The sequence below is a fragment of the Erinaceus europaeus genome, chromosome 13, assembly GCF_950295315.1.
Source record: "Erinaceus europaeus chromosome 13, mEriEur2.1, whole genome shotgun sequence".
Classification (NCBI taxonomy): domain Eukaryota; kingdom Metazoa; phylum Chordata; class Mammalia; order Eulipotyphla; family Erinaceidae; genus Erinaceus; species Erinaceus europaeus.
Genome location: NC_080174.1, coordinates 88,908,991 through 88,936,275, shown reverse-complemented (window position 1 = coordinate 88,936,275; position 27,285 = coordinate 88,908,991). Strand labels below are relative to the sequence as shown.

At 38.8% G+C, this 27,285-nt stretch overlaps 1 protein-coding gene across 2 annotated transcripts in view; it reads right to left on the bottom strand.

The window, feature by feature from the left end:
• LRRC7 (leucine rich repeat containing 7) overlaps nt 1–27,285 on the bottom strand; it is a 583,417-nt gene that overhangs the window by 325,822 nt on the left and 230,310 nt on the right. For both annotated transcript variants that reach the window (XM_016189360.2, XM_016189361.2), the window contains exon 3: nt 15,840–16,042. In XM_016189360.2, coding sequence (XP_016044846.2) covers nt 15,840–16,042 — 203 coding nt within the window. The remainder of the gene's footprint in view (nt 1–15,839; nt 16,043–27,285) is intronic.

Sequence of the window (27,285 nt, the reverse complement as noted above, 5' to 3'; positions counted from 1 at the left end):
AATTTGACTGTTAGCCTGTTTAAAAAAAAATTAGGCAGTTCAAAAAAAAAAAAAAAAAGAAAAAAGAAAACATAGTTCATGCTGATCACTAGATGGATGATTTATTGACAGTCCTGATCTGATGAAGTTCAGTCTCAGGACATTCTGTATTTATTTCTAAGATTCATTATCTTTTTTTTTTGTTGTTGTTAAAAAAATTGCTACATTTATTTGTTAGGGACGGTAGAAATTGAGAGGGAAAAGGGAGATAGAAAGGGAGAGAGACAGAGAGACAGCTGCAGCCCTGCTTCATCACTTGAAAAGCTATCTCCCTTGCAGGTAGAGGGGACTAGGGGCTTAAACCCAGTCCTTATGCATTGTAATGTGTGTGCTCAACCAGGTGTACCACCCAGCTCCCTAACACTCAGTATCTTTATAAAGCTGTTTGTATGATATCTCATTTTATTTATTTATTTATTTTTTGCATATGAACTATAGCAGTGTTTAGGGGACAGGCAGACAGCATAATGGTTGCGCAAAGGAATTTCATACCTGAGGCTCTGTGCTCCCAGGTTCAATCCCCAGCAATACTGTAAACCACAGCTAGTGCTCTGGCAAAAATATTAGTTCGTTAATTAGAAAAAACAACAACAACAACAAATTGTGTTTCTCTAGATGATGACACCTTTTTATATTTTAAGATACAGACTGGCGTATTCATCGATGCCCTAAAGACTCTGTGAACATCGTAGTCTCTTTATACTCGCAGTGGGGAGAAGTTGGGAATATACTAAATGTTTCATTGAGTGTAAACAAGATGAAGGCTGGCCATGTGTGTGATTAGCATATGGCTGACATCATCAGCATATGACAGGCAGCACAGCTATTTAAGGACATGTCTGACAGAAATGCTGTCCTTTTTACACTTTCTCCTGCCTTTCCCTTGGTTCCTGGTCTGTCACCCCTGCTTCTTTGGGCTTGTCCTCGCTTTTCCCAGGACCTCTGCATTATGGAAGCTGAATGAGGGTGGATGGATGTTTGTTTAAGTACTCATGATTCCTGCCACACATCTGGTTAATCTTTTCTCTTTTGATTAGTTCCCTACTGAGGCTTCTAAGAACCTAATGAATCTGTTGAGTTATATTAAACCCACAAAGAGCCTTTAGATTATTTTTTTTTTTACAATGCCAAGGTTGTCCTAAGGACAAAAGGTTATGTATATAAAGAATGTATATGCTTAATATATGTGTGGTATTAATTTCCTTTACTTTGTTTTTTTAAATTAATTAATTAATTTATTAATGAGAAAGATAGGAGGAGAAAGAAAGAACCAGACATAACTCTGGTACATATGCTGCCAGGGATTGAACCTGGAACCTCATGCTTGAGAACCCAATGCTTTATCCACTGCACCAATTCCCGGACCACCCTTTACTTAGTTTTTCCACCTCTCTTCTTTCTAATTTTACTACTGGCACAGTGGTCCAGGCATGGAAAGTAATATTATTAAGAAGAAACTTGCTCTGGCATTTGTTTATCAACTACCTGTCAAAAAGATATTAAATTAACATATGCAGGGCCTTTACTTGCACTGAAAATATTTTCCTCTGTAACTCTAAATTTTGTGCACTTCTCCCACCCCTCAGCTGGGCTAAATATTGCCATTTTTCATGATTTCACCTCAATGATTCTAGCATTTATTGAACATATTCAACATTTTAACAACTGCACTAAATTTGAGTACCTCTGCTCAAGTCCTACCAACCATCATCATCTATGTTTTCTTTTTTTACCAAAGCACTGCTCAGCTCTGGGACTTTGGGGACTCAGGCATGTGAATCTCTTTGCACTATGCTATCTATCCATTTTGCTATCTGGCCCACCCTACATTGTCTTTTTCCCATTAAAATGCAAGATATGCTTGTTCTTCTCAAACACTTTGAGTTGGGTGCTCCTTTGCTTGTACAATTTTACTCCTAAAAGTAACCCATTAACTTTCTCCCTGTAGTTTCTCTCCCCTTCTAATTTTATCTCACTATTGCACAAATAGACTTTGATGTCACTAACCTTAAACAGAAAGCTTATTTTGACCTTGTTTCATGGCTAAAGCTTGTGTCTTTTCAATTCACTTCATTGGGATTTCACCCTACTTCTAACAAGGTAGCCAATTATTTCCATGCTAACAAATATCACAATCTCTTGTTATTTTAATCCTCTCTTAGGTTACCACTCCTTCTTTCTAAAACACCTTCTGTTCTTTGGTAGTTTCCATGACAACTTGTAGTTTCCTCCAATATTTTCAGTAAACACCAGCAAATGGTTTTTCAATCTTATTGAAATAAGATTTCAATGACAGAAATCTGAGTAAGAAAAATTATCAGACTTTTTTCACATATGAATTATTGGGCTGCTGGAAAAGTCATGGCCTAACTTGCTTGTCTTATTTATTTATATACTTGGGGGATTTAATGGTTTACAGTGTAGTCTTTAACACACAGGCACAGCCTCTCAACGCTGCTTGATTGGTGCCTAGAAAACAACAGGATCCCAGAGTCCCTTCATCTTGTTCCTTTCTCTCCTTTCCCAGAGTCCTTTGTTTTGGTGCAATGTGTCACTCCAATTTCCACCTTATGTTTTCCTTTATTCCTAAATTCGACCTATAAGTCATATCAGCTGTCTTGATCTTTCTCTTTTTGGCTTGTCTCACTCAACATAAAGCCTTTGACTTCTCACCATGCTACTGCAAAAGAGATGACCTCATTATTTTTGACAGTTGCTTAGTTACTCCATTGTGTACATGTACCACCCCTTCAAGTCCATTCATATTTCCTTGGGCATCTGGGTTGCTTCCAAGGTTGAGCTGTTACAAACTGTGCTGCTACGAACATTGGAGTGCATAAGTCTCCTCTGGGTTGATCTCCAGGAGGATTGCTGGTTTACAAGGTAAGTCCATTTTTCTAGAGTTCTGATGAATCTCCAAGTTGCTTCCCATAGGAACTGGATCCACTTAAATTCTCACCAGAAATGTAGTCTTTTTCTTTGCAAAAAAGTCCCAGGACCTTGCCTTCACCATGAACCAGCTATGGTAGGGACAACCCCAGTCTCCAAAGGGAAGCTGGGATATCCTGCCCTGCCACTTGAGGAAGACTGGTCCTGAAATGAGTGCAGTCTGCCCTGTTCCCAACTGTGACTATGATCAGTGAGCTCAGACCAATAGGGATTTAGAGGCTATACAGGCTCTGGTGCTAAATATATGTATATATGGGCCGTGGGTCAGGTAGATGGAACTAAATAGTTAATTTTATCCACAGAATTTTTTTAAGAACTGGAGCTACTGCCCTAGTCCAACTATATAGCCCTTTTCTCTACTCTGACACCATTTTTTCAGACAATATTTTTATCCCCCTTCATACTAGCTACCAAACAGGCCTAAAATAGACTTCTTAGCTTTCTTCTACCCTAAGGTCCCTAATCTCATCTGCTCTGTTTCTACTTTTGTTCCTGTTCATTAACCATTTTGTTTCACTTTATGTCCTGCCACCTTCCAGACACCAAGTTGCAGACATGACCATGATTCCATCCAAACTTCTCTGGGCAGACGACCTCACCAGTGTGTCCTGGAACCTCACCTCTCTGGAGCTCTAGCCCATTGGAGAAAGATAGGAACAGGCTGGGAATATGGATTGAACTGCTAACATCCATGTCCAGTGGAAAAACAATTACAGAAGCCAGAACTCCCACCTTCTGCACCCCCAAACCAACCGGGATCCACATTCCCAGTGGGGGAGAAGTGATAGGAGGAAGAGGATAAGAGGGCTCTGAACTCCAGCTCCATCAGCACCCAGAGAGACAGAGAGGAGGAAAAGGGGAGGGACATTTGGAAGTAGTAATGGTGTCATGAGTGGCTTGGAGGGGAAGAGAGGACTGGACCTGGAAGAAAAAGGGGGACATTATGTACAAATGTGGACAGATAGGTTGTAGAGAGGATGGTTGACCCATGTCTGCAACCTTAGGAGAACTGTGGTGGTTTGCTATGGGGAAATTGGGAATTCAGAACTCTGGTGGTGAGAACAGTATGGAATTACACTCCTGTTGACATGTAATTTTGTAAATCAATATTAAATCACTAATAAAATTTTTTAAAATGTGCCATGACTTTTCTGACTGCCCACTATTTTAAAGCATTCTTTGGTCTTGATCTTACTTTTACTTGGAAACCCCAGAGAGATCAGTGCATTTTTTTTTACTTAATGAAAAAAATAACTGAGGGCTGGATGGTGGTGCACTTGGTTGAACACACACATTACAGTGACCTAGGTTCAAACATCTGGTTCTCATCTGTAGAGGGAAAGCTTTGCGAGTGGTAAAGCAGTGTTTCAGGTGCCTCTTTCTCTCTCTCTCTATCATTCCCTTTCCTCTCAGTTTCTGGCTGTCTCTATCTGTAAATAAAGACAAAAAAGATGTTTTTAAAAAACCTATGCTTTTTAATGACAAAATAATTATATAAAAAGTACAGATTTGGAGAAATGTACTTCTGGCAAGAAATTAAAGAGTCAAATCTTGATTATCATCCATATCAATCTGTCAGTTATATCCTCGGCGTGATCTTATATACTCAGATAAATACTATATATCATTGAAATACGCAATGATGTGATCTGAATATCTTTGCATTTTAAGAGTATTGAAAAGGTATTTCCCCATCTTTTCTAAGCCAAGGATTGTAAGAGGATTCTATGTAGCTATATGTGGGAATATATGTGTCAAGTGCTAACATCATGAACAGTTTTGCATTTCTATAGGGTGGACAACTGAGAAAGTCTTGGAAAACAAGAAGTGAGATGACTTTTAAAGCAAGTATCAGATTTTATGTCCTACATTTGCAAATCTGATTTTCCCACAAGAACAATGGTATGCTGCCCATAACATCAGTTGCTTTACTGTGAATTCTATAAAGTAACCACAATTGTCTTGGCTTTGATCTTTTTCCTATAAAGTTCTTCAGGTTACTTCTAATTTTATAGGTTCCAGATGTATTTCAAATTTTATTTGTTAAACAATATTCCAGGGAGCTGGTTGGTGGTACACCTGGTTGAGTGCACGTTACAATTTGCAAGGACCCAGGTTCGAGCCCCCGAGCCCCACCTGCAGGGGTCTCGCTTTCTCTCTCTCTCTCTCTCTCTTTCTCTCTCTCTCTCTCTCTCTCATTCCTTTCCCTCTCATTTCTGGCTGTCTCTATCCAATAAATAAAGATAATAAAAAATTTAAAAAAGAAATAAAAATATTTTAAAAATATTCCAATAAATATGTTTCCTGTAAATAAATTACTGGAAAACCTAAAACAGTCAGTTTTAAAGTTTTCTTGTCTACAGTTAAAAAATAAACCTTGGAAACCCTAAAACCATAGTAAGTAGTAAATTTATAGCTCTTACTTTATTAATATTATGTTATTGTAGTGATGTATTTGTCTAAATTAATATTAAAGCAAATTAACTTCATTAAACACATGACATTTCCTATCTAAATGAGTCACAATTTGAGTTATATTAATCACCGGTGTTCTTACAGTAGATTCACATACTTTATGTCACCTTTACTTCAATCCTAAGATACCATATTTTGTGGAACACTTGTTGTCAGTGTATACTGCAGATAAAAAAAGTTAGGGTCCAACAAAGTCAAGTGTGACTGAGACCATGTAACCCCGATTAGTGGCCTCTTTCCTCAGAAATCTCTCCATTGTATTGGAGCAACTCTGCAACACTCAGCCACTATAATTGATGCCAGAAAGCCTCCTGTTATTGTTTATCAATTTTATAACAATCTCAAGACACTAAACATTAGGTTTTAGATAAATTCTAGAGGACACGATCTCCCAAACACACACTCACATATGCACATTCACATACACACACTGGAACAAGTCTGTAAAAATACATTCTATGTCATCCTCCCTTAGATTGACTTTTTTTTTTTTTGCCTCCAGGGTTATTTCTGGGGCTCAGTGCCTGCCACTTTTTTTTTTTTTAAATAAAGGGTGAGAGACACGGGATGATAGGGGGAGAAATACAGAAGGACTGAAGTACTGTTCTACTTGGAGACTAAGGGCTTGAACCACCATCACTTGGCTTCTTGTCGACTACTTCTATAATAGGAGACCCAGACTCCACATTCCTTAACTTGAGAAAATAATATTCTAATTTCCATGTATTAAGTAACCAGAGTTTGAAAACAAGAAAAAATGAGTGGGCAGTGGTGTACCTGGTGGTTGAGCACACATGTTCCCGTGTATAAGGACACAAGTTCGAGAATCCTGCTCCTCACCTAAAGGGGGGGGGAAATTTCACAAGCAGTGAAGCAGATCTGCAGGTGTCTGTCTTTATACTTCTTCCTCCCCTCTCAACTTCTTTCTGTCCTAATAAAAAAGTACAAGGGGAATAAATAGTCTCTGGGAGCGGTGGGGTTCATGATGCTGGCCCAGAGCCCCAGTGATAAGCTTTGTAGCCACTAAAAAGAAAGGAAAAATGTCGGTTTCCTATACATGACACTGACAGTGTTATGTATGGAAGAACCAAAAATCCACCCCATCTCATCTGCCAGAATCAGTGTGAAAATACTTTAATGTTTTATGCTGATATTCTTTCAACTCTCCACCCTTCCTCACCTCTTGTCCCTGTCAAAAACCTTAGCAGTGTAAATGAAGGTTATATTTATGTTGATTTTTTTTGTCTTGATATTTGTTATTTTCCCTAGTTACACATCAGAATCACCTCGTAGGCCTAAAAAAATACATGCTGTTATTTTTTAAAAGAATTTATTTATTTATTTAGTTTGTTATTTTTCTTCCAAGGCTATCTCTGGGCAGGGGTGCCTGCACTATGAATCCACTGCTCCTGGAGGCCATTTTTCCCCATTTTGTTGCTGTTATTGTTGTTGTTACTGCTGTTGTTGTTGGATAGGACAGAAAGAAATAGAGAGAGGAAGAGAAGACAGAGAGGGGGAGAGAAAGACAGACAACTGCAGACCTGCTTCACTGCTTGTGAAGCGACTCTCCTGCAGGTGGGGAGGTGGGAGCTCGAACCGGGATCCTAAAACTGGTCCTTGCGCTTTGTGCCACGTGTGCTTAAGAATTTATTTATTAGCAAGCAGGTGCATGTGCATGCAAGCCACCTAAGCGTCTCTCCACTGTCTGTGTGGGAGACTGAATCCAAGTCCTCCCACATACAAGACATACTTCTGTTGAACCACCTGCTCAGCCCTATGCTGGTATTTTCTATACGATATTAAGGTGGTATATTTTTCCCTGGATAATTCAGTCGAATGATATTAGAAGGCTAGTGGGGAGTAATTAAGCCTAAAGTTCTCTGGGAATAAGTGGATGCCCTAGTGGATATCGTCAATCTGTAGATGAGAACAAGGGAAAGCTTGTATGGATAGGTGCTGTATAAACCAGAAGGCAAGGAAAAAGCAGGCCATGGAAGAACAATGCTGTAGAGAAAAGGGCAGGGGCCAAGTTTCTGAACAGAGGGCTTGTTTGGCTTTTATATGTGGTCTCGCTGCAAACAGCTCAAACATAGTTGCACAGCCAGTTTACTGGCTATTAACTTGCAGCTCCATTTTTACCTGCTGACTGCCAGCATGGTTCAGGTGTACTTTTGTTGCTCATTTATTTCCGAAAAGTCAATGAGGTTTCTGTCATTTCGTGAGCCAGTTACTAAAGCCAGGTCATGAGAACAAGAAAAGAAACTCACAAATCTGCACTGCCCTCCCTTTTTTTTTTGACAAACTTCTGACTATTTTATACTGAGTTTTCTGAGGAAATTAAAGGAGGAGATAGATAAACTACAACTACTGGACATTTTTGGAGTCATTCACCCCAAGAAACTTGAATACACAATCTATTCAAGTCCACACAGGTCGTTCCCAAGGATAGACCATATGTTTGACCACAAAGACAGTGTTAACAAATTCAAGAGTAATGAAATCATCCCAAGCATATTATTAGACCACAGTGGAATTAAATTAACATTTAACAACAAACAAAAAATTAGCAAAAGTCCCTAAAATATGGAAACGCAACAGTATACTACTTAACAGTGACTGAATCAAAGAGTAAAATAAGAAAGAAATCAAAGTGTTTTGAGAATTCAATGAAAATGAAGACATGAGTTATCAAAATATTTGGGACACAGCTAAGGCAGTTCATAGCTATACTGAGTTTTCAATGTTTCACCTATACAGCCTTGAATTAGTGACCAACATGTATAACTGTTTATATTCACACATTGCTAGATATTCTCTGGAGAAACAATTATAGATATGGAGACTGTCTTTCTGACATTCTGGCTTATCTTATAGATTGAGTAGAATACTCACAATTTGCTTTCATTTTTTTACTATATACTCCTATGAGAGTGAATTTCAATAAATGTTTAATTAAAAACAAAACATTAGGAGAAGTTGATCACCAGAGCTCTAACAAAGTTTGGGTCTACTGATCTGGGTTACACTGAACCAGAAACAGGACCCAAAGGGAAACTGTCTATAGGCTTCCAGAAGATGAACAGGAAGGAATAGAGTGAATACTAATCACATTTCTTTTTATGTTACTTATTTAAAAAATTTGCTTGTCTTCCTTGCTTCATGCCACTTTGAGTGCTTTATGACATTCTGATAGGAAGCCAGAATGGTGTATTCCTCAAAAACAAACAAACAAACAAACACAGTCAAGTGTTAGATGCATAGACACACTTGTGGATGTAGGGAAGCATCAACATTGTAAAAATTTCTTGCAAGTAGAATTTTCTTGTACTACAGTGGTCTTCTTAAAGTATATATTTTTAAAGAATATTAACAGAAATGCTCATAAAGAGACTGGATGATTTGAACGTGATATAATAAGTAGGCATCTTTTCCACCGGTTGAATGTTTGTTATCCAGGAATTTTCTAATCTGCAGTGAACTCTGGTTGGTTATATACTGAAACTGACTTTTTCTCATAGCATAACTTCTCCTGTCCTCTAGTCTGTCCTTGTAGTTAACTCACTTTTCTGGTCTAAATTTGTTTCATAATAATATTTGGACTTAATAAATCAATCTCTAAGGGGGTTGGACAGTAGTCCACTGGGTTAAGAGCACAAAGTGCAAAGTGCAAGGACCGGCAAAAATATCCTGGTTGGATCCTCCGGCTCCAACCTACAGGGGGAGTCACTTCACAAGTGGTGAAGCAGGTCTGCAGGTGTCTATCTTTCTCTCTATCTCGCCATCCCCTTTCAATTTCTCTTTGTCCTGTCTAATTAAAAAAAATGGCTGCCAGGAACAGCAGATTTGTAGTGCAGGCACCAGCCCCCCAGCAATAACCCTTGGAGGAAAAATAAATAAATAAATAAAGTAAATCTCCAGATTTCACTCCCTAAAAATGATATAACACTGAGATTCATGAGTCCATGAAGTTCTCTAGGGAAGTGCTGGTTATTACAATTGATGTACAGCTATACAGTCAGCTATTAAACATGGACAGAGGATTATTTTTGGAGAAGCTGCCTTATTGATGTTTTAAGTAGAAACAAAGTCACACATCATCATTTTGTTTATGATGGAGAGTCAATATCTAGAGCTACCTTATAATGGTACATTTTTTTTTTTAATTTTAAAAAATTTTTTAAATATATTTATTTATTTATTCCCTTTTGTTGCCCTTGTTTTATTGTTGTAGTTATTACTGTTGTTACTGATGTCATCATTGTTGGATAGGACAGAGAGAAATGGAGAGAGGAGGGGAAGACAGAGACGGGGAAAGAAAGATAGACACCTGCAGACCTGCTTCACCGCCTGTGAAGCGATTCCCCTGCAGGTGGGGATCTGGGGGCTTGAACCAGGATCCTTATGCCGGTTCGTGCGCTTTGCACCGCCTGTGCTTAAGCCTCTGTGCTACCGCCCAACTCCCAGTACAAACATATTTTTTAGACCATTCTCTTTTCATACGAATTTCTTTTCCCAAATTCAATCTCCAAGTATTTTGCCTTTAGTCACACCCTGGGTTTTCTCCAAAAGTATTCCTATTCTTTGTTAAAAAAAAGTTTCTCTTTAGTTCCAAGAAGTTTTATGCATTTTTTCTCAGTTTTGCTCTTCTCCCTCCATCTCCCCTCCTACACAATTGCACATGTAAGATACACCTGCTATACTCTTTAACTCTGTCTATAATGTTAAGTTCCCTATTCAAAATAGCTAGCAAAACAGTATTCAGTCATAAGTTCCATCACTGAGTGAAAGTCATAATTCTGTATTTTTATCTTTTACTAACAGAAAATTAACACAGATTGAATTGTTCCTCATCAACATGTTTTTGTTGTTGTTCTTTCATGTCTATTTTTTTTGGTATCTTTTCTGAAACATTCTTGGCATCTTTTCCTAATGCCCTTAGTCTGATTTTGTTCTCTACCTGTTGTATAACATCGCATAGTAGCTAGAATAGTTTCCTTATGAAGTGTCAGAAAGAGAAGAATAAAAACCTTTATAAATGTTGATGTAACATCAAGAATATAAATGGCTATCTCACTTTTCAGAAAATATGAAACTGTAATGGTAACAACCTCAAAGGGATTCTAAGTAAACAAAGCACAAGATGACATTTGGAAGGTATAAATCCCGCAAGAATTCACTACTTTGTCTACAAGTTCTTAAAAACTTTGAGCATTGTCTTGGATTAAGAGTGACTCTCCTGAGACATGATTTCCTAATACCCTATTCTGTAGTGTGTATGGTCATATCGATGAAATGGTCCCCCTTACCCTTCCAAACCCTTCCCTGCCAACCATTACAACTCCAAAGAGGTTACCCATTATTGTTTAATCCAACAAATGAATAACATTTTTCTTGATACAGAGGAACTCATAGCAAAAGGCCTGGATTAGCAACCAGTATGTGCTGGAAGAGCAAAGAGACCAAAGATCCAGTTGGGGAGAGACATTCCTTGTCTTCCTCATAAAGAGAGGGCTTCAGGAAGCAAATATTTCTCTTTTACAATGTTGTGAAAGCGAGTTCAAGAACTATTGGGTCACTGTGTCCCCACAAGGGCAGTCAATGTCAGAACAGAGTAGTTTCTGCATAAGGAGAACGGAAAAATATCCTGAAATGCATCTTCCTTTTATGTATGTCAGTCAAGCTCATTTCTTGGCTAATTAAGTGCAGATTGAGTTTTCTGTTATTTGAAACTCCCATAATGAATCCCTATTGATAGAGCATTCATTTTGTTTCTGTTTTCTGTTGTTCCTTTAAAAAAAATTTAGATAGGCCACAGAGAAATTGGTGCAGGGGCTATAGAGAGGGAGAGAGAAAGAGAGACACCTGTAGCACTGTTTCACTAATTGTGGAATTTTCCCTCTGCAGGTGGGGAGTAGGGACTTAAACCCAGACCTTTGTGCATGGTAATGTGCACTTAACTGGGTGCACCATCATATAGCCCTGTTTTCTATTTTTCTAGTAATAAATGGACATATTCTTGCTCTAAAAATTTTTTTGTATTTATTTATTTATTTTGCTTTTGTTGCCCTTGTTGCTTTTATTGTTGTGGTTATTATTGCTGTTGTTGTTGTCATCATTGTTGGATAAGACAGAGAGAAATGAAGAGAGGAGGGGAAGACAGAGAGGGGGAGAGAAAGTTAAGACACCTGCAGACCTGCTTCGTCCCTTGTGAAGCGACTCCCCTGCAGGTAGGGAGCCGGGGGCTTGAACCTGGATCCTTACACTGGTCCTTGTGCTTTGTGCCATGTGCACTTAACCCACTGTGCTACCGCCCAACTCCCATATTCTTGTAGTTTTATGATCATATTTCAGTCTGAGATATTCTAGTTCATATCTCAATATCCACTAGTTTAAAAAAATCTAACATGCAGGGCTATATCACGAAACTAACAAAGTCGAATTTGGGAACTCAAATTGTGAGAGAAAATTGTGAAATATCTTTGACATATTTAAAAGATGTCAACGATAGCAGTAATAAAATTTTTCTTCTTAATTCTAAAACATTGGAAAATAATACTAAGCCTTTGGGTTGCTTCTATGAATATCAATTTAATCAACTATTACAAAATAGCTGAAGACTTCTTTTCCAAGCCAGTGTAAGTTTCGAGTGATCTGATATGTAAGATTCTCCAATGGCATTAATTATTTGCCCACTGCAGTGAGTGGAAACCATGCTCGAGTTTGCTCAGAATTTGCATGTGCGCTGTTACTCCTCTTCCCACCAACACATACCTGCAACTCTAACTCCTTCACACCTCTGCTGCCCCCTCATCTCCCACTTGCACATGTCATCCGAATTCTTCCATATTTACTTTTCTGTCAAGTGTACTGCTCACCCCTCCAAGAATGATACTCTTCTCTGTACACAAGCTGTGTCACACTCTTTGGCTCTGATTCCTGTGCACTGAACTCTTAATGCTTTGGCATTACTCTGTAAGTAGGTTGGTAAGTTTTTGAGAGGGATGATTGATCTTCAACTCAGAGATGTAACATTTAGCTCTAGTTAATAAAGGCGATCACGTGATGCTAAGGTAGGCCAATCTAATGCTGACAGGTAAAGTAAGAAACATCAATATTTCATTTTATGCTTAAGAAAAAGACCAAGTTTGGGGCCAGACGGAGACACACCCAGTTCAGTGCACTTATTACCATGCCCAAGGACCTGGGTACTTCCCTCACTCAAGTACTGGATACTGTATAATAAAGTAGAGACAAGATAAAAATTTGGTTGATCAATTAACTATGCTTTTACTATTTGTCTTACTTAATTGGATCCATTGATCTAAAGATAAAAGATTTTAAATGGCTAGGTTCACCTGGGCTGGTCAGATTTAACAAATAAAGAGATTGGGGCTCCAATGAAATTGAACTTTCAGATAACAAACCGTTGTTTTGAACAAGCACATTCAATGCAATACTTAGGGAACTGTCTGTTCTTGGGGCCAGGTGTGGGTGCAGTGGATTGAGTGCACAAGTAACCATGCTTGAGGTCATGGGTTCAAGCCTCCAGGCCCCACTTGCAAGTAAAAGCTTTATCAGTGGTGATAAAGTCCTGTAGGTCTCTCTCCCTCTCCCCTCTCCCCTCTCCCCTCTCCCCTCTCCCTCTCCCCCCTCTCTCTCCAGGGTTATTGCTGGGTCTCGTGCTGGCACTACGAATCCACTGCTCGCGGCAATTCTTTTTTCACTTTTATTGGATAGGACAGAGAAAAATTGAGAGAGGAGGGGCAGATAGAGAGGGGAAGAGAAAGAAAGACACCTACAGACCTGCCTCACCACTTGTAAGTTGACCCCCCAGCAGGTGGGGATCCTGGGACTCGAACCAGGATTCTTGGGTGGGTCCTTGCGCTTAGTACTATGTGTGCTTAACATGGTATGCCACCGCCTGGCCCCCTCTCTCTCAGTACACTCTCTATCTCTCCTCCCCCTCTAGGTTTTTCTGTCTCTTTTCAATAAAATAAAAGTAAATATAATAGTTAATAAATTGTCTTTTCTTTTTTCTTCATTGCCACTAGAGTTATCATTGAGGCTCTAAACCTGCACAATAAATCCACTTCTCTCAGTGGCCATTCTTTTCTTTTATTGACTAGGATAGAAAGAAATTGAGAGAGATGGGGGAGATTGAGAGGGACAGACAAAGATAGACATCTGTTGACCTGTTTCACTGCTCTTGAAGTGTCTCCCCTGCAGGTGGGGAAGGGGCTCGAACCCAGGTCCTTGAGCATGGTATATGTGCACATAACTGGGTGTGTCTCTGTCCAGCCCCAGAATTTGTCTTTCCTTAAGCTTAATATGATATTGTGATGTTTCTTACTTTATCTGTCAGCAATAAATTGGCCTACCTTAACATCATGTGATGACCTTTATTAACTATAGCTAAATGCTACATTTCTGAGTTACTTGACCTCACACAGTTTTGCTTTCAAAGTAATTCCTGTACATGAATCTCCCGGGATTGTTCCACCAGCAGAGACAATGAACAGACTGAGTATCTACTGAGTGACAATCACAAGGCTTCACACGCACAAAAGCCAGAGGAGTAAGTTGGCATCTCTGCCCTCAGGTAGTTCATGCTCAGGTGAGTGGGTCCATTTAAGTCGAGTTTCTATTGATACACACTGCAGACACTAATCCTCGTACTTTTGTGCTTGATCCAGCTCTCCTGAAACACAGTTGACACTATATGGTCGAGCTTTTGCTCTGAGAATTGACAGATACTTGATGTAAAGCGGACATTAAATAGTACCTGCTTCTAAGAAACTGACATGAACAGCCTGATTCATAATTCTAAATGAAAAGAATTATTCACAATTTGTTTTGTTCCGTAGTCTAAACTCCCACCTTGATAACGAAGTGCTTTTTTAAAAAACTTTATTTTTTTATTTTCCCTTTTGTTGCCCTTGTTTTTTTAAATTTTGTTATTATTATTGTTGTTGATGTTGTTGTTGTTAGGACAGAGAGAAATGGAGAGAGGAGGGGAAGACAGAGAGGAGGAGAGAAAGATAGACACCTGTAGACCTGCTTTTCCTCTGGTGAAGCGATGCCCCTACAGGTGGGGAGCCCGGGGCTTGAACCTGGATGCTTACGCCAGTCCTTGCACTTTGCATCATGTGCGCTTAACCTGTTCTGCTATCGCTTGACTCCCATGAAGTGGGTTCTTATGTGGAAGAATCTTTTTATGGATCCTGATATTTAATACTCATCTTTTTGAGGCTGAAACAGTGAAGTATATCTTCACTGGTCATTTTTGTCCCTTCTAAGCCTTATGCAGTTTTGCTTTTTTTTTTTTTTTTTTTTGGTGCAAATCCTTCACAGGTAAGTGCCATGCTGATTACTTAACCCTGAGTCATTTATTATATTAGACAATCATTAGGGCACTTTAGATTTGGAATCTCTGCTGTGTGAATTTTATTTGTTTTAGCTAACCTCTTTCACAAGTATTTTTCTGCACAATGCCACATGTGATGTTTTCTTCTCATAATCTGCTGTTACAGGGAGCATGTATGTTTACATGCAAAGTCTGGTAATAGTTAAAACTACACTTGGTAGTTGTACATCCTACAAATTTAGTGATGCAACAATTTAAAAAAATATTATCTTTATTTATTTATTGGATAGAGACAGTCAGAAATTAAGACAGAAGGGGGTGATAGAGAGGGAAAGTCAGAAAGATATCCACAACACTGCTTCACCAGTCGTGAAGATTTCCCCCTGCAGGTGGGGACCAGGGGATCAAACCTAGGTCCTTGCACACTGTAACATGTGTGCTCAACCAGGCGCACCCTGCCCCCCTTTAAATCAGAGCACAGCTCAGCTTTGGCTTATGGTGGTGCATGGGATTGAACCTGGTACTTTGGAGCCTCAGGCATAACCATTATGCTGTCTCTGCCTACCTGTGATGCAGCAATTAAGTATTTCAAGTTTCAGAAGCAATCTCGTGTTGCTTTTTTTTCATGTTACTATTGATTCCCTGTGTGTGTGTTAAAGTATCTATGTTATAGTTCAAGGTTTTAAAGACTAGTGTATTCTTCCTTCTTGTGCTACACATAAGCTAGTACTCTCTATCCACAGATTTTTATGGAGGCTATTTTAAACTAAAGCAACAATGCATGATCCTTAAAATGATCATTTCCAGGTAGTTCAATGGGTTATTAGTACATCACATAAAGTTACAAATGGACTGACACTAAAAAGAAGTAAGAATAATCAAGTAATATCCATTTGAAGGGATTTGTCAATTACCCAGACAGACATCGACAGGTCACATGATCATGATGGCAAGTCTGTGAAAACTGTGAAATACTCATGTGTGGTACGTATTTTAGGTTTTCAGAAATTACCTTGGGTAGCTCTTCAATTTGATTGGCATCTAGATATAGCTCCTCTAATGTTCGTTCAAAGTTAAAAACCTCCTTTGGCACCTGCTGAAGGCTGCAGTGGGAGTAATCTAAAACTGAGATGATCTCTTCTTCACCTCGGAAACATCGGCACGGCACCAGACGGCCGATGATTTTCCGTTTGGTGGTCATCTCCAGGCACTGCACTAGAGAGAAAAACAGAGAAAAGAGCAACTTCTCAGTCAGTTGGCTTTGAAAAGTATACAGTATTAACAACTTCTATTAAAACTCTAATTTTGACATGCATTTGTAAAGTTTACATAGGATGCAAACAAGCACTATACCTTTTAATCCTTAAACAACCCCACAAGCTGTGTGAAATAGGTTTTACTACTATTTAAAAAAATAAAGGGGGGGGGTCAGGTGTGATGCACCTGGCTGAGTGCACACATTATCATGTGCAAGGACCTGGGTTCAAGCCCCTGTTCCCCACCTGTAGTGGGGAGAACTTTGCGAGTATTGAAGCAGGGCTGCAGGTCTCTCTCTTCCTCTCTATCTTCCCCATTCTCTCTCAATTTCAGAGAGTCTCTATCCAGTGGAAATATAAGGATAATAAAAAAATGAAGAACTGGATTCAGAAAAGTCAGCAGACCCCTTCCTTCACACAGCTTTAATATGGCAGAGCTGGACCAGAAGGTAGTTCTGACAAAGTGGTACTCTGTTACCATTATCAGACTTTCAGTGAAAATAAGGTCTTGGGATATGTTTCTAATTGTAGATATATTGTAAGACAAAACAGAAAGCACCAGAATTTATTGGAAAAGAAGTACAATTCTCTCCATTTCAATAGAAATATTCAAATTTCATTCCTAGGTTTATGGTATCATTTTTTTTCAGTCACAATTTCAATTTATTAATATTTATTTAATAACTACTGTACATTGATTGGCAGTGGGGGTTAACTGTTGGATTTAACAAAGTTTCTGATTTCATGGAACTTAGAGTCTACTGGGGCTATCTATGAGAGTTAAATTGATTACTCTCAAAAAATAGATCATTCTCTTCAAAATAACAACCTGTATCTCATGACTTTAATAGGAGAAACACTGTAAAATCACCAGGGAAATTTCTGTGACATGGCTAACATGTTATTTTACCTCTTCCTCTAGGTTAAAGTGACCCAACTACAGAAATTTTGTCCAGATCTTTGTCATGTACGACACAGAATTCTTCATTAAATTGATTGTTTTTCATATTCCTCTTCGAAACTGTATCCCTCTTGTAGGTAAGAACTACAGTTAATTTATGCTGTGGTTTGAAAACCAGGTATTCAATAACACATTCAGAGTAACTCAATCAATGTATGCTTGAATGACCATCTGTGTATATATGGGTCTCTTTCCCAGCCACAGTACGTTATTGATAATTGTCTTAGCATCCCATTCTTATGGCTATTTCCCCCCAAGTAACAATTAGCACCTTCCTTGGAGTTCCCAAAGTACTTGTCGCATTGCTTCCCAATTACATGTACCATTTCTCTATGTGCCTGGAGAGTCCTTTGTTCCCTCTGGACCAAGAAAATTCCTTGCTTTACTCATCTTTGAACTCCCAGTACAGTTGACTCATCACAGAAATACAATGGAATGAGTATTCACTCAAAACTTGTCTCTCACTTGCTGAGTCCTCTTTACTTATTGGTATAGATACCTTGTTGAAACAGAAGCAGTGCCAATTTATAATTACAATGTAGCATTTGACTTTACCATTTGCTTAAGTAAGTCAAAAGTAGATGGGAGCACACAAGTTTGCTAAAGAGACTTTAGAAGTTAAGTCCTAAATCACCCTGTCTCTCCTTTCAATTCTGAAACATATAAAATTAGCTTTGGGGGAGTAAGTTCATGAGTAAGGACTCATAGATGGCTACTCACACATGGTAAACTGTTGAGGGTTGACTAAACACATTAAAAAGATGACCCTTGATCTATTATTTGCAATCTCTAAAACTTCTCATTTCATTTTTTAAAAAATTTTTAAAAATATTTATTTTATTTATTTATTCCCTTTGTTGCCCTTGTTGTTTTATTGTTGTAGTTATTATTGTTGTTGTCATTGTTGGATAGGAAAGAGAAATGGAGAGAGGAGGGGAAGACAGAGAGGAGGATAGAAAGATAGACACCTGCAGACCTGCTTCACCGCCTGCGAAGAGACTCCCCTGCAGGTGGGGAGCCAGGGCTCGAACCAGGATCCTTATGTCGGTCCTTGTGCTTTGCGCCACCTGCGCTTAACCCGCTGTGCTACAGCCCGACTCCCTAAAACTTCTCATTTCTAAGAGCCTGCAATCACTAGGCCGAGTAAGCATTATTTTATTTGACTTTACCTGAGATCCCTAATTATACTGGTGTCTTCCATGGCTTTATATGGAGTATATCATATATCTGACAGCTCAGTAAATATGTAATAAATAATCAATATATGCCAGGTACTTAGTAAATGCTTATTTAGGTTATTGCTTTTATAAAAGAAAGAAATGGTAACTTAGGTCAGGAATAGCAGCAGTGAGGATGGAGAAAAGCAGTCAATTGGCAAGTGATATAAGAAACAAATCCAGGGCCAGGTGGTGGTTATGGCATGCCCAGTGAAGCACACAGATCATTACCCAGCTTAAAGCTCTCACTCCCCACCTACAGGCGTGTGGGGGGGGGAGCTTCATGAGTGGGGAAGCAGGTCTGCAGGTGTCTCTCTTTCTCTCACCCTATCTTCTTTTCCCCTCTCAATTTCTCTCTGTCCTATCAAAAAACAAACAAATGGTGAAAATGGCCACCACCAGGAGTACTGAGCCCCAGCAATAACTCTGGTCTCAATAATAAAAAAAAAAAAAAGAAGGAGCAAATCCAACATATTGTGATGGGTTAAGTGAGACACAGTTGGTGATCCTATGAGGAAGAGGAGGTGTCTTGAAATTTCTTTTGGTTTTTGAGTCAGCAGTAGCTATATCCATCATCATGTTTGCTGCCATAGATGTGGCTCAGGGTAAGTACCACCAGAGAATATAATCTAACATTGTGACTCCTTTTTGATTCATCCCAACTGAGGTAAACTCTAGAGAGAAGGAAGAAAACTGGCCATACAGAAACCTTTTTTCCAGGGAGAAGCTACTTTTATAATACTTTTTTTGGAAATCATAGCTGAAATTAGACAAAGTTATTTTTTAAATGGATAACTCCTTAATTTGTATATATTATTATCTCCCGCTCCCTTTTTGGCATAAAGGCTATTCTTCTTTTTTTCTTTTTTTATCTTCTAACCTCCTATCTCCAGATTTGTTCTGCAGTTTGTGCTGGTCAGATTGCTTCTGTATTTGGACATTTTTTTTTTTTGCAGTGAAACCTTTTCTATTCAGCTGTTCCCATGATTTTAGATGATACCTATCTGTCATTATCACCTAGAGATGAGAAAGGAATCAACTGTTCATTGTCTGTGATATCAAATTCTCTGCACCTACCCTGTTGTCTTGAATTACACAGATATTTACCATATATTACTGCCACAACATTAAAAACAACAACAATGAATCAAGAAAAGAAAAATATTATCTAGGTCTGTGTCTGAATCATTTAATCAGAGTGTCCACTCTTCACCACACCAAAACTTCTGGAATTCAATTCACTTAAGACTGTTTTCTTTTTCATTTACACAGAATGAAAAATTCTGCGGGCTATCTTTTTTATTCTTGTAATTTTATTTATTAGTGGATAGAGACAGAGAGTAACTGATATAGGAGAGGGGAAGAGAGAAAGAGAGATACCTTTAGCTCTATGTCACCACTCATGAAGCTTCCCTCCTGCAGATGGGGACCAAGGACTTGAACCCGGGTCCTTGTGCACTGTAGTATGTGTACTTAACCAGGTGCGCCACTGCCTGGCCCCTATCTTTTCTTCTTCATCCACTCATCCCCACAATGTGCTCAGTTCTTTCCCTGATCCGCTCTCTCTTTCCTCGACTCTTCTAGGATCTGTTAGGTTGCACCTTCTATCAAGATCAGCATTGTCCCAACAACCCTCATCCTCCTCACTGCATGCTACCCTTGAATGTAGTTCTTTCCCAAAATGTAGTTCTTACCCAAAATTTAGTTCTTTCCTGACATAACTGTTCATCTTGTTGCCTTTAAACCTGGACTATGCTGATTTTCTCAGACCTTGAACACTTCATGGTTGAAGAGTGAGAAGCATCACTCCCTTTGTTCTCTCTAAGGTATTTCCCCATCTTGCCCTGTAAGATCTCTGTTTCTTTAATTGTTTCAAGTATCTGGCCATAATAAGATTTTTTTCCATTCTTTCAAATGTCACTCGTTTACCATCTGTTGATCACTTTCTGGTATCTGATGAACAATCTCCCAGTATACATGATTCCATTTATAATTTATTCTGCCTACACATAATAGCTCTGAAAATTTTAGAACTTTTTTCCTAGCATATATATTTATAGATTCATTTTATTTATTCATTTATTTATTATTGGAGACAGAGAGAATTGAGAGGGTGGGGGAGATAGCAAGGGTCAGAAAGAGACAGACACCTGCAGCCCTGTTTCCCCATTTGTGAAGATTCCTGTGTTGCATGTAGGGACCAGGGGCTTGAACTTGGGTCTTTGCACACTGTAGCATGTGTACTTTACCAGATGTATTACCACCCATCCCTGCCTAACATATATATATGTAATTTGGTTGTTTGTACTGTTCCTTGACTACACATTATTTCTTACATACCCTTAAAACATACCTCTTAGGCAACCAATGGATGACAAAGAGGTCAAAATTATGCAGCAGAGAAAAGAAAGACTCTTTAGTGGACAGTTACAGGCAAAAGAAATGGCACTAGACTGCTATTATTACCCACTACACCCAGACTGTATTAAATGAAACAAGGCTTTAATATAAGACCTGGAACCATGAAACACATAGAAGGAAATACTGTTTGACCTGGGTTTGAATGATTTCTACCTGAAGTGAATGCAAGGAAAACAAGAGCAGATACCAACATGTGGAACTGCATCAAACTAAAAGGCTTCTGTGAAGTTCAAGAAAACATGATCTAGAAGAAATGACTACGTATTGTATGGTAGAATATACTTACAACTCTTACATAAATACTGAAGGCGGTGCTACGGAACTAGTTCAGCTCAACAATAATAGCAAAACACCCTCATTAAAACTGGGCAGAGCATCTGAGTAAATATGTCTTCAAAGAAGAGGTACAGATTATCGGGGGGGGGGCAGGTGGTGGTTCACCTGGCTGAGCACACGTGTTACAGTGTGTGAGGATCTGGGTTTGAGCCCCAGGCCCTCCACCTCAGGGGAAAAAACTTCACAAATGGTAGAACAGGTCTGCAACTGTCTCTCTCCCTTTCTATCTCCTCCTTCCATCTCAATTTCTCTCTGTCCTATGAAATAGAATAAAGAAATAAATGAACAGGTGACTAATAGGCATAAGAAAGGATGTTCATTACCACTTATTATCAGGGACATGAAAATCAAAACTACAATGAGCTATCCTCCAACTTGTACCTGTGAGGACTAGCATCAAAAGGTAAGAATCAACAAGTATTGGCAAGGATGTGAAAAATAAAGGAACCTTCTTACTCTCTTGGTGGGCACATAACTCTCTGAAAACACTGGAAAAAGTTCCTTTAAAAAACTAAGAATAAGTGAGTCAGGTGGTAGCGCAGTGAGTTAAGCACAGGTAGAGCAAAGCACAAGGACCGGTGTAAGGATCCCAGTTTGAGCCCGTCTTCCGCTCCTCTCTCCATTTCTCTCTGTCCTATCCAACAATGACGACATCAATAACAACAATAATTAACTACAACAATAAAATAACAAGTGCAACAAAAAGGAATAAATAGATATATCAAAAAACTAAGAATAGAAATATTATATGATACATTTCTCAGTGCTTTAGCCAAAGAACATGATAAATTTAATTCAAAAAGATATTTTCACTCTTCTGTCCACTGTGGCATTATTTGAAAAAAACTAGACATGAAAACCACCCAAGTACTCATCAGTAAAAGAATAACAAACAGATGTGCAGATGTGTGTGTGCCCACGTGTGTGCATGCATAAGTTACATAAGTAATATAATACCATTCAGCAATAAAAAAGATGAATGCTTACCCATTTTTGTCATTGTTGGGACTTTATAACTTTTGAGATGACTTTTCAGATAGAGTTATAGACACACATATAAAGAGAGAGAGGGAGAGGGAGGGAGGGAGAGAGAAGAACTTGGAGAGGGGGAGGGGGAGGGGGAGAGAAGGAGAGAGAGGGAGAGAGGGGGAGGGAGGGAGAGAGAGGGGGTGAGAGAGGGGGGAGAGGGGGAGAGAGGGAAAGAGAGGGGAGAGAGAGAGAGAGAGAGAGATATGAGACACCATAGCACCCAAACTTTATACTTTCTCCAGCTCCAGTGTGGTGGGGGCCAGGGTCAAATCCTGGCAAAACAAAGACTATCAGACAAGATGGGGAGTGTTCAGGGTGGTAAGGTGGTAGACCAGATATACTATCTAGGCGAGCTATTTTGGTGGTCCAATTTTTTAGTATTTGTAATAACCTTGAGAGTACTATTTCAAAGTCATTTCAACATTCTTAAAACATTGCTATATTTGCTTTCTCTACTTTTCCAAGATACTTCTTTCTCACTGACAATTTTCTATCTCTTTTTGATATTGTCAAACGGAGATTCTGGCATTTTTCCTACCCTGGAGTAATCTTTCAGGAGTGCTATATTTTCCTGCTCTTGTCTCAAGTGGTTTCTTTTCTAGACTTAATACACAGGGTCATCCTATAATTTCCCTTACTTACCACTCTGTGAATTTTGAATTTTCTTTTTGCTTTACAGATCTTGCTCCCTAAATCTTTTGTCATTTCTCTGACTAGACTTATTTTTATTATCTTTATTTATTGGATAGAGACAGCCAGAAATTGAGAGGGAAGGGGGAGGTAGAGAGAGAGAGAGAGAGAGAGAGAGAGAGAGAGAGACAAGTGTAGTCAGTCCTTCTTCACCACTTGAAAAGTTTTCGCCCTGCAGGTAGAGACTGGGGGCTTCAACTTGGGTCCTTGTGCACTGTAACATGTGCACTCAACCAGGTATGCCACTACCTGGCCCCATAGAATTACTCATTCAGTTATTTTCTTTATAATCTAATATCTAGTAACTGACTGAGATACGATGTATTCTAGGGTTTTTCTTTTCTTTCTTTTTTTTTTAGAACTGGTTTGTCTCAGCACATTTTATTATTTCATCTACAAATTTTGATAGAATACTTCCAGATCAAAAATAAATTTCCTCTTATTTTGGGGAAGTTTTAATTTTTTTCTGCTTTGTTTTTGAGTGTGTGTGGCATAATACAGAACTCTGGGGTGTCATATACAGAAAAGGTTTACTTTAAAAATTTATTAGTGACTTAATAGTAATTTTGCATGTTTCCCACACTCAGAATTCTATCTCCTCATCCCCTTCAGTAGAAACTACAATAATTCTCCCAAGGTTACAGGTATGGGTTGACTATAATGTCTATAACAACCTGTCTATATTTATATATATTTGCCTGTTTCTTTTCCCCATGGTTCCATGAATTCTACCCTTTCTCAGTCATAGTTACACCTATTTCTACTTACAAATGTCCCTCTTTTTTCCCTCTTCTCTCTCTGGGTTTCGATGAAGTTGGAGTTCAGAGCCCTCTGTTCATCTTCCCCCTATCATTCCTCCGTTTCTGGGAGTATGGATCAAAATTCATTTTGGGGGTGCAGCAGGTGGGAGTTCTGGCTTCTGTAGTTGCTTCTTCACTGGACATGGGCGTTGGCCATTCGATCCATACCTCCAGCCTATTTCTAGAAATGCTTTTCTCTTGAAGTTACTTTAATTTCTTTTCTAACTTTAAAGGCTGTTGTCAAGAAATTCAGTTCCATTAACATTCAAAATCCTGTTTTACACCCACTTTCGTCTTTACCAGAACATTTTAGGACTTTTATCTATATTCTTTTCAAATTTCATGACAATGTGCTTTGATGTGTTCTTTTTTAAAGCCATTGTTCTGGGTTCTTTATGAGGTCTTTCACTTTGGAAATACTTATCTTTCAAATCTGTTACATTTTCTGTTATCATTTAATTGACAGTTTCCTCCTGTTATTATTATTTTTTCCCTTTCACTAAAATCCCCATGAGCTGGGTCCAAACCTACTCCTGGTAATTTATTTATTTTTCTTTTGTAATTGATATCTTGCTTATTTATTGTCTTTTTTTCAGAGATAGTTTTTCAATGCTACCTTCTAAGTCCAATTATTATATCTTTTTATTTATTTTTTATTTTATTTAGTCATTTAATATTGATTTACAAAATTATGAGACAACAGGAGTCTAATTCCACACTGTTCCCATCACCAGAGTTCTGTGTCCCCATTCCCTCCACTGGAGACTGTAGAGGTTCTCCCAAGGTCACAGATATGGGTTGACTATTATATATATATATATATTCCCCATTCTTTTTATATTTCTAACTTCTCTTCCTTTTTAGGTCACACCTACACCCACTGCTACTTCTGAATGTCCTTGCTTTCCCCCCTCTTCTCTCTTGAGGTCTTGGGGTCCTGATGGAAATGAAGTTCAGAGCCCTCTAGTCATCTTTTCTTTTTCTTTTTTTAATTTATTCCCTTTTGTTGCCCTTGTTGTTTCATTGTTGTAGCTATTATTGTTGTGGCTAATGATGTCTTTGTTGTTGGATAGGACAGAGAGAAATGGAGAGAGGGGAGAGAAAGACAGACACCTGCAGACCTGTTTCACCGCTTTTGAAGCTACTTCCCTACAGGTGGGGAGCCAGGGGCTCTAACCGGGATCCTTATGCCAGTCCTTGCGCTTTGCGCCATGTGTGCTTAACACGCCGCACTACTGCCTGACTCCCTGGTCATCTTTTCTTAACATTGTTCTCTCTCTTTTATCTTTTATTTGGGAAAATATTTTACTGCCCAAGAGTTTTTTTTTAATTGTTTCCTGTTAGTTTCTTTTTCATATTATCTTATTTGCATTTCAGAGGATCATTCTATTCTTATTCATTTTATAATATCTTAATTATAGAACCATAGTCTTTCTCCACTTACTCTGACATAATTTCTGAGATCAATTTTTTCATTTCTTCCAGATAAAGATTTTCCACAAATATCTAGTGATCTCTAGCTGTCTTTCAATATTGAAAAGTAAAGCTTTAAAAAGTTAAATGGATATTTTGTATGCATGATAGGTTTCAAACAAGATGATATGGCAGGAAGTCAAAAAGGGCTCTGAGCTTCTTCCTGGAGCATTGTCATGTAGTTTTGTGTAAAAATGATTTCAGTAATTTTCCCATTTTCTATACTAAGCTTCTTCAGTTCCATGTTTGATACCTGCTATCTCCAAGAAGATGTGGAATGTAAATAATCTTTTTAATTTTTTATTTTCTTTATTTATTTTATAGAGATAGCCATAAAGTGAGAGGAAGGTAGAGGGAGAGAGACAGAGAGACACCTGCAAACCTGCTTCACCACTTGTGAGGCTTTCCCCCTGCAGATGGGGACTAGGGTTTTGAACCTGGGTCCTTGTGTACTGTAAGTTGTGCGCTCAACTAGATGTGCCACCACCCATCCCCCTAAATCATTTTTTACATTTCATATGCTTTTGTGAATACTGTATAATATAGCTAACAAATTACTTTATAGTGATAAATGATAAATGATAAATGATATCTTTATTTGAAGTCTCTTTTTTCAAGCCATTGATAATTTTGGACTTACAATGGTTTTCAAAATTATCAGATTACAGGGTATATTTCCACACAGCACTCACCACCAAAGCTCTGTGTCTCTTCCTCCCCAACAGTAACCACCATAGTTCTCACCAAGTCTTTGAGACAGTTTGTTTCATTTTTTTTTACAAGTTCGTGTTTAAATTTCCTAAATTCCACATTGAGTGAAATCTTCCATTAGCTCTGTTTTACCTTTGTTTTTTCACAAATCATAATAATCTCCACTTCTGTACATTTTATCCCAAAGGACACAATTTAAGTTTTTTAACTGCAGTATAGTAGTCCATGGAGTACACATCCCATAATTTCTTTTTAAAATTATTTATATGTTTATTAGATAGAGATAGAGAGAAATTGAGAGGGGAGGAGGAGATAGAGAGGTTGAGAGAGCCAGAGACAAACCTTCAGCCCTGCTTCACCACTTGTGAAGCTTTCCCCCTACAGGTGGGGATGGAGGGGAGCTTGAACCTGAGTCCTTGTGCACTGTAATGTGAGGGCCTATCCATGTGCACCATTGCCTGGCCGCTCCATAATTTCTTAACATGGCCATCTTTGGATGGGCATTTAGGCTTCTCCCACTCTTTGACTACTGTGAAAAATGCAGCTGTGAATACAGAGATTCACATGTCCCTTCAAATTAGTCTTTTCATGTCCTTTGGAACAAATGCCTAAGAGTTAGTATTACTGGGTCATAAAGTATTGCCATTTTTATTTGCATAAAAACTCTCCATAAAAGAGAGTTTTTATTTGCATAAAAACGCTAGTTTTCCAAAAGGGCTATGCCAGTTTGCATTCTCACTAACAGTGTAACACAGTCTTTATTTTTTCCCCAGAACCTCTGCCAACATCTACCGTTTCCTATTTTGTGGATGTAACCCATTCTCACCAGGACGAGGTGGAATATTGCTGCAACTATAATTCACAGTTTGTAAGGATAAGTGAAATGGGTTATATATTTCTTTAGATAAAACTGTCTAGGGACTGAGTGTTGGCACACCTGGTTGAACGCACATGTCACAGTGCTCAAAGACCCAAGTTTGAGCCGGCAGTCCCCACCTGCAGAGGGAAAGCTTTGCAAGTGGTGAAGCAGGGCTGCAGGTGTCTCCTGTTTCTCTCTCCCTCTCTACATCCCCTACCCTCTTGATTTCTGGCTGTCTCTATCCAGTAAGTAAAGATAATAAAAAGAAATAAAAAAGAAAACTAAATATTTAAAAAGAAAAGGAAGGAAAAGAAAAGAAAAAACTGTCTATTGGCTGGGAGTATGGATCAACCAGTCAATGCCCATGTTCAGCGGGGAAGTCATCACCAAGACTGGGGATATTCCTCCACTCGTGCTGATGGCTCTATCTTAGCCGACTGGGCTTCAGCGAATGACCTCTCCCTATTATACGATCCCAAACAGCCAGGCTCTTTTCACAGTGCTAGATGGAATAAAGACTCGTCGCCTGACCTGTGCTGGATTAGCACAGTCAACGGCCAAGCCTTTCCCGCTATGAGACAAGTTCTCAAGATCTTCCCGCATAGTCATCACCGCCCAGCTATCATCCACATTGGTCTCCAGCTCCCACTGATTCTGTGCTCGGAGAAACTAAGATGGAACTTTCAGAAAGCAAACTGGCGTCTG